Here is a 13,688-nt window from a genome sequence, read left to right on the forward strand (position 1 = left end):
ATAATGAATAGTAAATGATACAAAATTGTTTCTTTGTTTCCTAGGAGGTGCTGACACTCCAGACTTGTGCTCATCATATAATGGTGAGGGGATTAGTTCGCATCCGCTGTGTACAGGAGATGGAAAGGATTCTCTATTTTATAACGAGGAAAGGACTGGTTAATACTGGAGTTCTGTCTGTTTCGCCTGGTCAATATCTTCTTCCGAAGGAATATCACAGTGTAAGTGAAGTACCCTACTTTGATTTTTGGCTTTGTGCTCCTGTGCTGCCCACAGTGGTAACTCCTACACTCTTTTTTTTCTATGATAGAAATCTGTGATTATTGTTGGGGCAGGAGCGGCAGGATTAGCTGCCGCGCGACAGCTGCACAATTTTGGCCTTCAGGTAAGGGACTTATTCGGCTAACATTGTATGTAATTACTTTTTTTTTTTTTTTTTTTTGTAAATCAAGGTTTCTTTAGTTGTGGAAAAAAAATATAGTTCAGTTAAAAGGTCATTCAGTGTTTTTATTAATGGTAAAATGGTACTAAATATAATAAATGCACAGATTACTGTATTATTCAGACTATAAGATGCACCCCAGTTTTTGACATCATAGCAAAAATACATTTCATATAAATTAAAGCTTTCCTGATGATATAAATAAGCTGAGGGGTAGGTTTCTTAGGGGTCAATAAAGTGCTGTAGGACGCTCTGTAGAGAGCTAATAATTAGATTAAGTTTTCCGGTCTGTTAATACATTTCTGATAAGTTGAGAGAAGTGGATGAGAATTTAGTTGACATGTGAGCGCAAGTATGTAAATTGCACCCTTGTGGTCTGATGGCCATCCAATAACTCTGGGAATACAGGGAAATCATGACAGGGTGAACATTGCGCACTGTTATGAATGATATATGCAGCCATTTAGATCAATTGTGGAAATCTCAGAGAATGCATTAACCCCTTCATGAAATTTGATGGAAGTTTACGTTCTGGTCAGGAAGGGGTTTGCGCAGAATTAAACTTGCATCATGGCAAGCTGTGCATGTGCGATCACCGCCGGGAGCTCAGCTTAAGTGAGAGTCGAATGCTGGCAGTCACAGCCAGGATTGGTGCCTCCAAATATCAATCGCAGCATTTGGGAGGCTAGGAAAAGGAGGGTCCCTCTACGCCCCGATCATCGCCTCAACATTTTCACTGACCATCATTGTGATGGCAACCCAAGGTCATCATGACTACTTTCTGGTCTAACAGCTACGGTGGCCTGTTTAAAACATGCCAGAAACATAAAGCATTACAAAATTGCTAAGCATTACAAAAGTCAGCACACCAATCTGTATTAATAAAAAAAAAAAATTATTGAGACATATATGCATTATTAAAATCAATTAAAAAACACATTTAGCCACTACGCTGACTGCCACAAGAATATCCAAATTATTAAATAGATACTATAACAACATTATACCAAGTCTCTGGAAACAATAAAAAATTGTATGTAGGAATATATTATTATTATTATTATTTATTGTTGTAGCGCCATTTATTCCATGGCGCTTTACATGTAAGGAGGGGTATACATAATAAAAACAAGTACAATAATCTTAAAAAATACAAGTCATAACTAGTACAGGAGGAAAGAGGACCCTGCCCGCGAAGGCTGACAATCTACAAGGGATGGGTGAGGATACAGTAGGCGAGGGTTGAGCTGGTTGTGCAGCAGCTTGGTTGATTGGTAGTTACTGCAGGTTGTAGGCTTGTCGGAAGAGGTGGGTCTTCAGGCTCTTTTTGAAGGTTTCGATGGTAGGTGAGAGTCTGATTTGTTGTGGTAGAGGGTTCCAGAGTTGGGGTGATATGCGAGAGAAATCTTGAATACGATTGTGGGAAGAGGGGAGTAGAGAAGGAGGTCTTGTGAGGATCGGAGGTTGCGTGTAGGTAAGTACCGGGAGACGAGGTCACAGATGTATGGAGGAGACAGGTTGTGCATGGCTTTGTACGTCATGGTTAGGGTTTTGTAGTGGAGTCTCTGGGCAATGGGGAGCCAGTGAAGGGATTGACAGAGGGGAGAAGCTGCGGAATAGCGAGGGGACAGGTGGATTAGTCGGGCAGCAGAGTTTAGAATAGATTGGAGGGGTGCGAGAGTGTTCGAGGGGAGGCCACAGAGCAGGAGGTTGCAGTAGTCAAGGCGAGAGATGATGAGGGCATGGACTAGGGTTTTTGTAGATTCTTGGTTGAGGAATGAACGGATTCGTGAAATATTTTTGAGTTGAAGTCGGCAGGAAGTGGAAAGGGCTTGGATATGTGGTTTGAAGGAGAGATCAGCGTCAAGGATTACCTCGATGACCTTTTATCAGGCCCCCAGGCAGATTTTCAGGGACTGCATTCTTGGGCAGTGAGCTGTATTTTGATTGCCACAGGCTCATACATTTCTTCTTGCTCTGTTAGCACACACAGGCAGTGAAATGTTCACTGTTGAACAATGAAGGGCATGCAATGAAAAATTACGTCCTGAAACCAGTGCCAGAGTCAGAATGTACTTTGTTGGCGGAGTTTGTACTGCCCCTGAAGGATGGTATAGATATCCACATGGTCCTTCGCAAAAAACGATTCCCCACCCCTGCGCTAAAGTTACATTTTTGTGGGAAAAAAGTTAAATGTCCATTTTTTTTTCTTCCACATTACATTAATTCTTGTGAAGCACCTGAAGGGTTAATATACTTCTTGAATGTGGCTTTGAGCACCTAGAGGGGTGCACTTTTTAGAATGGTGTCCCTTTTGGGTGCTTTATGGGCCCCTCAAGTTCACTTCAAATGTGATGTGTTCTCTAAAAAAAAATGGTTTTGTAAATTTTATGGAAATTTGCTGATCAACTTTTAACCCTTATAACTTTTTAACAAAAAAACATGTTTCAAAAGTTGTGCTGATGTAAAGTAGACATGTTGGAAATGTTGTTTATTAACTTTGTTGTGTAACATGACTCTCTGGTTTAAGGGCATAAAGATTAAAAATTGTGAAATTTTCAAAAGTTTTGCCAAATTTCCAATATTTTCAGAAATAAACACAAGTTATATTGAACAAATTTTACCACTATCATGAATACAATATGTAACGAAAAAACATCTCCGAATCAGTGGTATATGTTGAAACGTTGCAGAGTTATAACCTCATAAAGTGACAGTGATTAGAATTGTAAAAATTGTCCCGGTCATGAAGGCAAAATCAGGCTGCCGTGCGAAAGGGTTAAACAGTACAGCAGCGGCAAAATTACAATTTCTCCTTTGCCACATTGGAGGACACAGAACCATGGGTGTTATGCTGCTGTCGCTAGGAGGCTGACACTAAGTTGAGACAAAAAAGTTAGCTCCTCCCCTGCAGTATACACCCTCATGCTGGCTTCCAGAGATCCAGTTCAAGCTTAGTGTCTATAGGAGGCACACGGTTTGCTATTCAGGCCAGAATTTCTCTTATTTTTTTGATTTTTTACTATTTAATTTTTTTTACCCAGATGAAGGGGCGACGGAACCTTTCAAGGCTCCGATCTCCCTGAACCAACAACAGGCGAGCACAGAGAGTGTCGCCTCTCCCTATCCTCTCCTGCGACGTGGGATGCCACTGCCTGGGCTGTTTTTAAGGGCGACAGGCCCCCTTCAAGGGCACCGATCTCCCCTCCTCCCTTAACAGACGAGCACATGGAGTGTCACCTCCACGTATCCTCTTCTGCAGCCAGGCCTATTGCCGGACATTTTGCCCTGCCCACCAGGTTATACCCTCGGATGCTCAGAGACACCCTCCATCGTGGCGTCCGTGCAGCCACCACTGCATCACCACTGACAAAAGCGGATGATGGAAGGAGGCGGACGGTTCCTCTCCACCTTCCCTTTAAGGGGATGGTGGATGGAGGCTCTGCCAACCCTGCACCGTCCTAACTACCCCGGGCACAGCTCTGAACTGCTGCATCTGCAATCCCCTTCATATTGGGGTAAGTGCCACCCGGGAGGGGCCGTTTTCTGGCAGTCATAGTAGGGCTCCATATTGGCAGGAACTCCACAGGGCTCCGCGGCATCTTTCCCGGCGGTCCGCAGGTGCGCGCTGGCCGAAGCCATAAATTTAGTCCCCGGCTTCGGTCTAGTGCGGTCCGCATCACTCTTGCGGCTCCGCCTTCAGACCTGGCACTTCTCTCTCCTTGCGAGACTACCTCCCAGATCTCGGCAGCGATATTCCCCCACTGCACAGCAGCTCCGGCCGCCTTCTGCACGTGTCAGCACTCCTGGATGCCGGTCCTCCCCTACTCAGCGCCACCTCATCAGATTGCGGGACCCAGGACCTGGGTAAGGAGACTACACTAGGTGCTTCCCTGCAGCTTTACCCCACATCGCTTCCACTAGCAGTGTTTTTACTTATATTGGGGTACATCATGTCGCAGTCAAGGGCTAAAAACACTACAAAGGTATAGTACAGACCAAAAGTTTGGACACACCTTCTCATTTAAAGATTTTTCTGTATTTTCATGACTATGAAAATTGTAAATTCACACTGAATGCATCAAAACTATGAATTAACACATGTGGAATTATATACTTAATAAAAAAGTGTGAAGCAACTGAAATTATGTCTTTTATTCTAGGTTCTTCAAAGTAGCCACCTTTTGCTTTGATGACTACTTTGCACACTTTTGCCATTCTCTTGATGAGCTTCAAGACGTAGTCACCGGAAATGGTCTTCCAACAATCTTGAAGGAGTTCCCAGAGATGCTTAGCACTTGTTGGCCCTTTTGCCTTCACTCTGCGGTCCAGCTCACCCCTAACCATCTCGATTGGGTTCAGGTCTGGTGACTGTGGAGGCCAGGTCATCTGGCGTAGCACCCCTCCACTGTCCTTCTTGGTCAAATAGCCCTCACACAGCCTGGAGGTGTTTGGGGTGATGGTCCAACTAAACGCAAACCGGATGGAATAGCATGCCGCTGCAAGATGCTGTGGTAGCCTTGCTGGTTCAGTATGCCTTCATTTTTTGAATAAATCCCCAACAGTGTCACCAGAAAACTACCCCCACATCATCACATGTCCTCCTCCATGCTTCCCTGTGGGAAACAGGCAGGTAGAGTCCATCCGTTCACCTTTTCTGCGTCGCACAACTACTCAGTGGTTGGAACTAAAGATCTCATATTTAGACTCATCAGACCAAACCACAGATTTCCACTGGTCTAATTTTCATTCCTTGTGTCTTTAACCCAAACAAGTCTCTTCTGCTTGTTGCCTGTCCTTAGCAGTGGTTTCCTAGTAGCTATTTTACCATGAAGGCAGGCTGCACAAAGTCTCCTCTGAACAGTTGTTGTAGCGATGTGTCTGCTGCTAGAACTCTGTGTGGCATTGACCTGGTCTCTAATCTAAGCTGCTGTTAACCTGTGATTTCTGAGGCTGGCGACTCAGATAAACTTATCCTCAGAAGCAGAGGTGACTCTTGGTCTTCCTTTCCTGGGGCGGTCCTCATGTGAGACAGTTTCTTTGTAGCGCTTGATGGTTTTTGCCACTGCACTTGGGGACACTTTCAAAATTTTCCCAATTTTTCGGACTGACCGACCATCATTTTTTAAATTAATGATGGCCACTCATTTTTCTTTACTTGGCTGCTTTTTTCTTGCCATAATACAAATTCTAACAGTCTATTCAGTAGGACTATCAGCTGTGTATCCACCAGACTTCTGCTCAACACAACTGATGGTTCCAACCCCATTTATGAGGCAAGAAATGCCACTTATTAAACCTGACAGGGCACACCTGTGAAGTGAAAACCATTACCGATTACTACCTCTTGAAGCTCATCAAGAGAATGCCAAGAGTATACAAAGCAGTAATCAAAGTAAAAGGTGGCTACTTTGAAGAACCTAGAATATAAGACATAATTTCAGTTGTTTCACACTTTTTTGTTAAGTATATAATTCCACATGTGTTAATTCATAGTTTTGATCCCTTCAGTGTGAATTTACAATTTTCATAGTCATGAAAATACAGAAAAATCTTTAAATGAGAAGTTGTGTCCAAACTTTTGGTGTGTACTGTACATACCACCTTTTTCACTGCGTGTACCACCTGCCAGGCTCCTCTCGGCCTCAAAGCTCCCCTCTGCTCAGCCTGTGATGCCCAATTTGCTCAGGAGCCCTCCGCCGCTACCGACCCCAGTGTATCTAGCCCCCCCCCCCCCCCCCCCAGTGGGTCTCGTCACTGTCGCAATCCATGGCTTCGTTGGCCAAAGCGATTGAATCCCTTCATGACCCCTCTGGGGATCGGGGCACTCTTCTACCTGTGTTAAGAGACCCCTCCCTTACAGGGGAATCATCGGCCAGCAGGGGCCACTCTTACCTGAAGGAGGTACGGACATCCAAAAAACGGATCCGCACTACCTCTCCTGAGCATTCATGCCATTCAGCCTCTGGTAGTTCCACTTCTCGCTCACCCTCTCCAGGGGCTCACAGGGAACATGACTCCGAATATTAGTCTGATGCATCCTTGGACCCGGATTCTCCGGAGTTTCAATCGACTGTGGACTCCCTCATTGAAGCCGTCAATCACGCACTAAAGGTTGACGATGACCCTAATTCGGCTCCGGATCATGCGGTATCTTTTAAAAGAACCAAGCGATCCCATAGGGTGTTCGCCTCTCACCCGGTTTTTTTAGATGTAGTCCGGCGACACAGGGAGCGACCGGATAAGCGCTTTACGGGAAATAAGGCCCTGGAAACGAAGTATCCCTTTTCCGCAGATCTTGTCAAAGATTGGACAGAACCTCCTCTAGTGGAGCCTCCGGTGTCGCGTTTGGCTACCAAAATGCTTTTATCCGTACCTGATGGGGCTTTGATTAAAAATCCCACAGAACGTCAAATAGATTCCCTGGCTCGCTCAGGTTCCTCTCTATCCCCTTCCTTCACTGCGGCATGGGTCGCAAAAGCAATGGTTTTCTGGGCAGATGCCCTTGCAAAATCCATTCAGCACCTCGCTCTTCCGTCTGAGGCGGCGGATCTTGCCAAACAAATTGCTATGGCTGGAGACTGTGATGTATGTGTCTTTTGATGCAGCAAACTGTGCTGCAATTGCTGCCTCAAATGTCGTCACCATTAGGAGAGCACTATGGCTTAGAGAATGGCGCACAGATTCCTCTTCTAAAAAGTCTTTGATTTTCTCTGCCTTTTCAGAGCGGATGTCTGTTTGGAGAAAAATTAGACCAGCTTATTTCTGATGCTACAGGAGGGAAAAGCAAATTCCTCCCACAACACAGGCCTAAGACTGTTTTTCAGCATCAGCAACATTTTTGCTTTCGACCCTTTCGCAGTAGCCCATTCTGGTCAACCTCCACAGCCTCGTCCAGATCAGAACGATCTCCACCTACAGAGAGAGACCCTCGGCCCTCATACAGGCCGAATCGGTCCTGACGAGGTAAGCCTAGGCAACCCAGAACCAGGGGATCCAGGCCCTCCAGATTTCCTTCACAATGACTCGGGGAGTTTTTCTGGTCGACACCACCAAAGTAGGCGGACGCCTGCTTCTCTTTTAACATGTCTGGCTTTCCGTCATCCACAACGAATGGGTCAGAGACCTGGTGTCTTCTGGTTACAAAATAGAATTCTCCGCCTCCCCACCGGCACGGTTTTTCCCCTCTCGTCTCCCAAGTTCAGGAGCTCAGTCTTGCGCACTTCACCGCACCATCGAATCTCTCCGCCGAAAAGGGGTCATTGTTCCGGTTCCAGAACCCGAGAGATTCAGAGGTTTTTATTCAAACCTCTTCGTCGTTCCAAAAAAGGACGGGATGATGCGCCCTATTTTGGATCTAAAGCTCCTAATCAAGTATGTAAAAGTCCGGCACTTCAGGATGGAATCCCTCCGGTCGGTCATCTCCTCAGTGGAGATGGGAGAGTTTCTAGCATCAATAGACATCAAAGATGCTTATCTCCATATCCCAGTCTTCCCGCCACATCAAAGGTTCCTGCGTTTTGCCATCCAGGAGGACCATTTTAAATTCACGGCCTTACCCTTCGGACTTGCCACCGCACCCAGGGTATTCACAAAGGTCATGGCGACGGTCATGGCCATTCCCGAGGAGTGGTCGTGTTGCCATACTTAGATGACCTCCTGATCAAAGATCCGTCCTATCATGCCTGCGAGCATGCGTCCTCATTACCTTGGATACGCTTTCACGCCTGGGCTGGCTGATAAACTTGGACAAGTCCTCCCCTGTTCCAGCCCAACGGATCTCCTTCCTAGGCATGATCCTGGACACGTCCAAGGGGCTGGTCCTGCTTCCTCGGTCCAAGACCAAGTGCTCCAGCAGGGAACCCGGAAGCTTTGTCGTCCCTTTCCTCATTCCATTCAGTTTGCCATGAGGATCCTGTGGAAAATGGTGGCCGCAATGGAAGCGGTTCCCTTCACCCAACTGCATCTCGGCCCGTTACAACATGGTTCTGCTAGACAATTGGGACAGGAGTCCCTTATCCCTCGATCGGCCATGTTCTCTGTCCCCGCAGATCAGGCAAGCGCTCAAATGGTGGACTTTGGAATCTTCTCTCAGCCAGGGGAGGTCTTTTCTCCCAATTCCTCGGTTGGGGAGCAGTATTTCGCCACCGCACTGCCCAGGGGCGTTGGACGATTCGGTAGTCGAGACTTCCGATAAACATCTTAGAGATTCGAGTGATCAGGTTTGCCCTGAGACGTTTCCATTTCCTCCTTTTGGGTCACCCTATTCGCATTCATTCAGACAACATCACAGCGGTGGCGTACATAAACCATCAGGGGGTTACCCGCAGCAGGGCGGCGATGTGGGAGGTCTCCCACATTCTCTGTTTGGCCGAGAACAACCGCTCCACCATTTCTGCAGTGCACATTCCAGGCGTCAAGAACTGGGCAGCGGATTTTCTCAGCCGTCAGGGTCTCGCCCGGTGGGAACTCCATCCGGAGATCTTTCAGCAGATTTGCCTTCACTGGGGACTCCGGACGTGGATCTGATGGAGTCCAGACTGAACGCAAAAGTTCCCAATTTCATAGCACGTTCTCGGGATCCCCAGGCCATCGCAGTGGACGCACTGATATCCCCATGGCATTGGTTCCACTTCCCGTACGTGTTTCCTCCGCTTCCCTTACTACCGAAGGTTATCCGGAAAATCAAGATGGAGGGGGTTCCTTTGATCCTAGTCGCCCCAGATTGGCCACGTCGCGCGTGGTACGCGGAGCTCGTTCAACTCGTCTCTGACATTCCCTGGCGGCTACCAGATCGCCCAGATCTGCTTCGCCAAGGGCCGATCTACCCCCAGAGTTCAGGGGCCCTACGATTAACTGCTTGGCTGTTGAAACCTGGATCCTAACTCAAGCTGGTTTCTCCCATCAAGTCATTGCCACCATGATAAGCGATCGCAAGACGTCTTCCGCTCCCATTTATCACCACTCTTGGAAAGCCTTGTTATGGTGCAGGCTCCTTGGACGTCCTCCTCTTATTTTTTTCAATTCCCTCCATTCTGGATTTTCTCCAATCCGGCTTGGATTACGGTCTGGCGCTCGGTTCCCTCAAGGGTCAGATCTCGGCATTATCCGTGTTGTTCCAATGTAAGATTGTTGCTAACTTGCAAGTCAGGACTTTTGTTCAGGGGGTATCACACGTAGTACCCCCCTATAAAATGCCGTTAGAGACCTGGAATCTCAATTTGGTCCTGAGTGTTCTTCAGGAGTCCCCTTTTGAACCTCTGCAAGATGTCTCGCTGTCTGTTTTCTCCTGGAAGGTCACCTTCCTTGTGGCAGTAACCTCTATCAGGTGAGTCTGAGTTGGCCGCCCTGTCCTGCCGAGTGCCCTGCCTTTCCTTCCACCAGGACAAAGTGGTCCTACGTCCATCTCCATCTTTTCTTCCCAAGGTGGTTTCATCCTCCCACCTTAATGAAAATATCATTCTTCCCTCCTGCCCACAGCCAAGTCATAGGGTTGAAAAGGCCCTTCACACCTTGGACGTGGTAAGGGCTCTCAGGAGGTACATTTCTAGGACTGCCCCCTTACGCAAATCGGACTCCCTCTTTGTGCTCCCTGAGGGTCACAGAAAGGGTTTAGCTGCTTGTAAAGCCACGATAGCCAGATGGATCCGATCTGCTATTCAAGAATCTTATCAGGTCAGGGGCAGACATATCCCGGCTGGGATTAGGGCACACTCAACTTGGTCGGTGGGTGCTTCCTGGGACATTCGGCACCAGGCGTCAGCAGAGCAGGATTGCAAGGCCGCAACGTGGTCCAGCCTGCGTACTTTCTCGAAGCACTGCAATGTCCACACTCAATCTTCTGCAGATGCATCCCTTGGCAGATGCATCTGCAAGCGGCTGTTGTGCACTTATAGTCATTTGGTACACTGAGTTATTTGGTTATATTGTTCCCCACCCAGGGACTGCTTTGGGACGTCCCATGATTCTGTGTCCCCCAATGTGGCGAAGGAGAAATAGGGATTTTTGTGTACCCACCGTAAAATCCTTTTCTTCGAGCCACTCATTGGGGGACACAGCACCCACCTGTTAGCCTTATAGCTCGTTTTTCTTTTTTATGGTTTTTGGCCTACTCTGACATGTTATACTCTAAAATTATGTTATATGTTTGTTAATGATCTCCTACTGCTTTTACACTGAACTGGGTCTCTGGAAGCCAGCATGAGGGTGTATACTGCAGGAGAGGAGCTAACTTTTTTGTCTCAACTTAGTGTCAGACTCCTAGCGACAGCACCATAACACCCATGGTTCTGTGTCCCCCAATGAGTGGCTCGGAGAAAAGGATTTTATGGTGAGTACACAAAAATCCCTATCTCTGTAGTTTACTTAGTAAAAAGCCTGCTGACAGGTTCGCTTTAAGGACATAAACATTTATAGTTTGAAAAGTGCAAAATTTGCAAAAACAGGATTTTTGGTTGCTTACCGTAAAATCTGTTTCTCGGAGCCTTCATTGGGGGACACAGGAACCATGGGTGTATGCTGCTGCCACTAGGAGGCTGACACTATGCAAATAAAAAAAAGTTAGCTCCTCCTCTGCAGTGTACACCCTACCGACAGGAAGTAGGCTATTCAGTTAGTGAGAAAGCAGTAGGAGAAGCAACATGTAAAATAAATAATAATAATATAATTAAAATAATCTTTATTTATAGCGCGCCAACAAATTTCGCAGCGCTTTACAGTTTAACAGTTTCAAACACTCAAAGAGTGTTCAAAGAACTCAAACGTAAACCGTATAACACAATAAACAGAGCTGTTCAACTTGGGAGGGTGCTGTGTCCCCCAATGAAGGCTCAGAGAAACAGATTTTACGGTAAGCAACCAAAAATCCTGTTTTCTCTATCGCCTTTCATTGGGGGACACAGGAACCATGGGACGTCCCAAAGCAGTCCCTGGGGTGGGAAAAAACAGCCTTCCATCAGGTCAAAAGACTCAACACTGCCGCCTGCAGGATCCTTCTGCCTTGGCTGGCATCCGCCAAAGTGTAGGTATGGACCTTGTAAAATTTGGCGAACATGTAGATGGAAGACCAGGTTGCAGCTTTGCAGAGCCGTAGGGCGGAAGCCCTGTGGTGCACCACCCAGGAGGCACAGACTGCCCAGGTCGGGTGAGACTTTATCCCCGGAGGGGCACTCTGTACTTGACCCGGTAAGCCTCCAGAATTGCCATCCTGATCCAGCGAGCAATAGTCGCCATAGAAGCCGATTAGCCTCTGCGCGTGCCATCAGGAATGACGAAAAAAGAATCCGTCTTCCGGAAAGTGGACATTCTATCCAGGTAGATCCTCCCTGCCCTGACGAGGTCCAGCTTGGTCAACGATCGCTCCAGAGGATGAGTCGGAGCTGGGCAAAGGGAAAGTAGAACGATGCCCTCGTTGAGGTGGAAGGTGGAAACCACCCTAGTAAGGAAGGAAGGCGGAGACCTGAGGACCACCTGATGACCAAGGAAGGAGGTCGGCGAGAGAGGGCCGCCAACTCGGAAACGCGGCGGATGATGGCCACAAGAAAGGCCACCTTCCAAAATAGAAGAGACAGGGGAACCTCCGTGAGAGGCTCAAAGGGAAAACCCTCAGAACGTCCAGTACCAGATTTATATCCCATGAATCCACAGGGCCCTGAACGGAGGGACAGCATGGGCCACTCCTTGAAGGGAGGTCTTAACCTGTGGCCGAGAAGATACAGTCTTCTGAAAAAGGATGGAGAGCGCAGAAAACTGGCCCTTCAGAGAACTAAACGCAAGGCCCGAGTCCAGACCTGCCCGAAGGAAAACCAAACTGGAAGGCAAGGAAAGGGACCTATGTGAAATGCAGTTGGACTCGCACCAACGGAAATAAGCCTTCCAGGTACTAAAATAAATCCTGGAAGACAAAGGCTTCCTAGCCTGGATCATGGTGAGAATCACCCGGTTCGAAAGGCCGGACGTTCTTAGAACTGCGGTATGAACAGCCACGCCGTTAAACTGAGCGACCGAGAATTCGGGTGGCAAATCGTACCCTGAGACAGCAGGTCGGGCCTGTCTGGAAGGCGCCAAGAAGCGTCCGCGAGAAGATTGACGGTCTCCGCAAGCCAAGCTCTCCTGGGCCAGTCCGGGGCAACCAGAAAACCGGCACCCCTTCCGCTTTGAACTTTACCAACAGCTTGGGAAGTAAGGGCAGGAGTGGGAATAGATAGGGCAGCACGGACTGCAACCAAGGCCTGGCCAGAGCGCCGACGCCACCTGCGAGGGGGTCGCGATACCTGGAGATGAACCGAGGAACATTCCTGTACCTGTCCCCCATCGAAGACAAATCTGATGGAAAATCTACGGATGCCAGGGCCATTCCCCTGCCGCGAGACCCTCGTGGCTGAGGAAGCCGGCGGCACAATTGTCCACGCCGGGAATATGCATCGCGGATATCACCGGAACCATTGCCTCTGCCCAGAGGAGGATCTTGGATACCTCGGCCAAGGAGCTCCGAGTCCCCCCTAGAAGGTTGACATATGCCACTGCCGTGGCATTGTCCGCTGGATTCGGATAGGAAGACCACTGAGAATCCTTTCCCAGTGACGAAGGGAGGGAGGATGGCCCGAAACTCGAGGACGTTGATCGGTAGAGAAGACTCCTACGCCAACCAATGACTCTGAACAGTCAGGTGGAGAAACACCGCGCCCCAGCCGAGCAGGCTGGCATCCATCATCACCACCCGCCAGAGAATTGGAAGGAAAGACCTGCCCTGGGGGATGAGAGGTAATGTCAGCCACCAGATGAGGGACCGCTTGACCTGGTAAGAGAGTAGGATCGGACAATCCAGAGAGAAGACAGACCTGTCCCAGTGTGACGGAATGGCCTGCTGAAGAGGTAGAGAGTGAAATTGGGCGAAGGGAATCGCTACCAATGTTGCCACCATGCTCCCCAGAACCTTCATGGCCGATCGAAAGGAGAGAAGCCGAGGACCTGGAGCAAGCGTACGTCCCGACGAAGGATGGATCTCTTATCTTCGGGGGGGAGGAAGACTTTGGTCTGACAAGTGTCGAAGAGCATGCCCAGAAAGACGAGGTGCTGGTAGGGAACAAGACAGGATTTCTTCCTGTTGACAAGCCACCTGAAATGGGCTAGAGTGTAGCGGACAATGGACGGGCTCTCATGAACCTGAGAAAAGGAAGGAGTCTTGATGAGGATGTCGTCGAGTTACGGAAAAGTACCATTCCCTTGACTCTCAAGATGGCTATCA

At 48.3% G+C, this 13,688-nt stretch overlaps 1 protein-coding gene across 2 annotated transcripts in view; it reads left to right on the forward strand.

The window, feature by feature from the left end:
* The window catches only part of KDM1B (lysine demethylase 1B), a 114,254-nt gene that overhangs the window by 34,911 nt on the left and 65,655 nt on the right, over positions 1 to 13,688 (forward strand). For both annotated transcript variants that reach the window (XM_069730845.1, XM_069730846.1), the window contains 2 exons: positions 45 to 221; positions 311 to 385. In XM_069730845.1, coding sequence (XP_069586946.1) covers positions 45 to 221; positions 311 to 385 — 252 coding nt within the window. The remainder of the gene's footprint in view (positions 1 to 44; positions 222 to 310; positions 386 to 13,688) is intronic.

Source organism: Ranitomeya imitator, chromosome 6, assembly GCF_032444005.1.
Source record: "Ranitomeya imitator isolate aRanImi1 chromosome 6, aRanImi1.pri, whole genome shotgun sequence".
Lineage (NCBI taxonomy): Eukaryota > Metazoa > Chordata > Amphibia > Anura > Dendrobatidae > Ranitomeya > Ranitomeya imitator.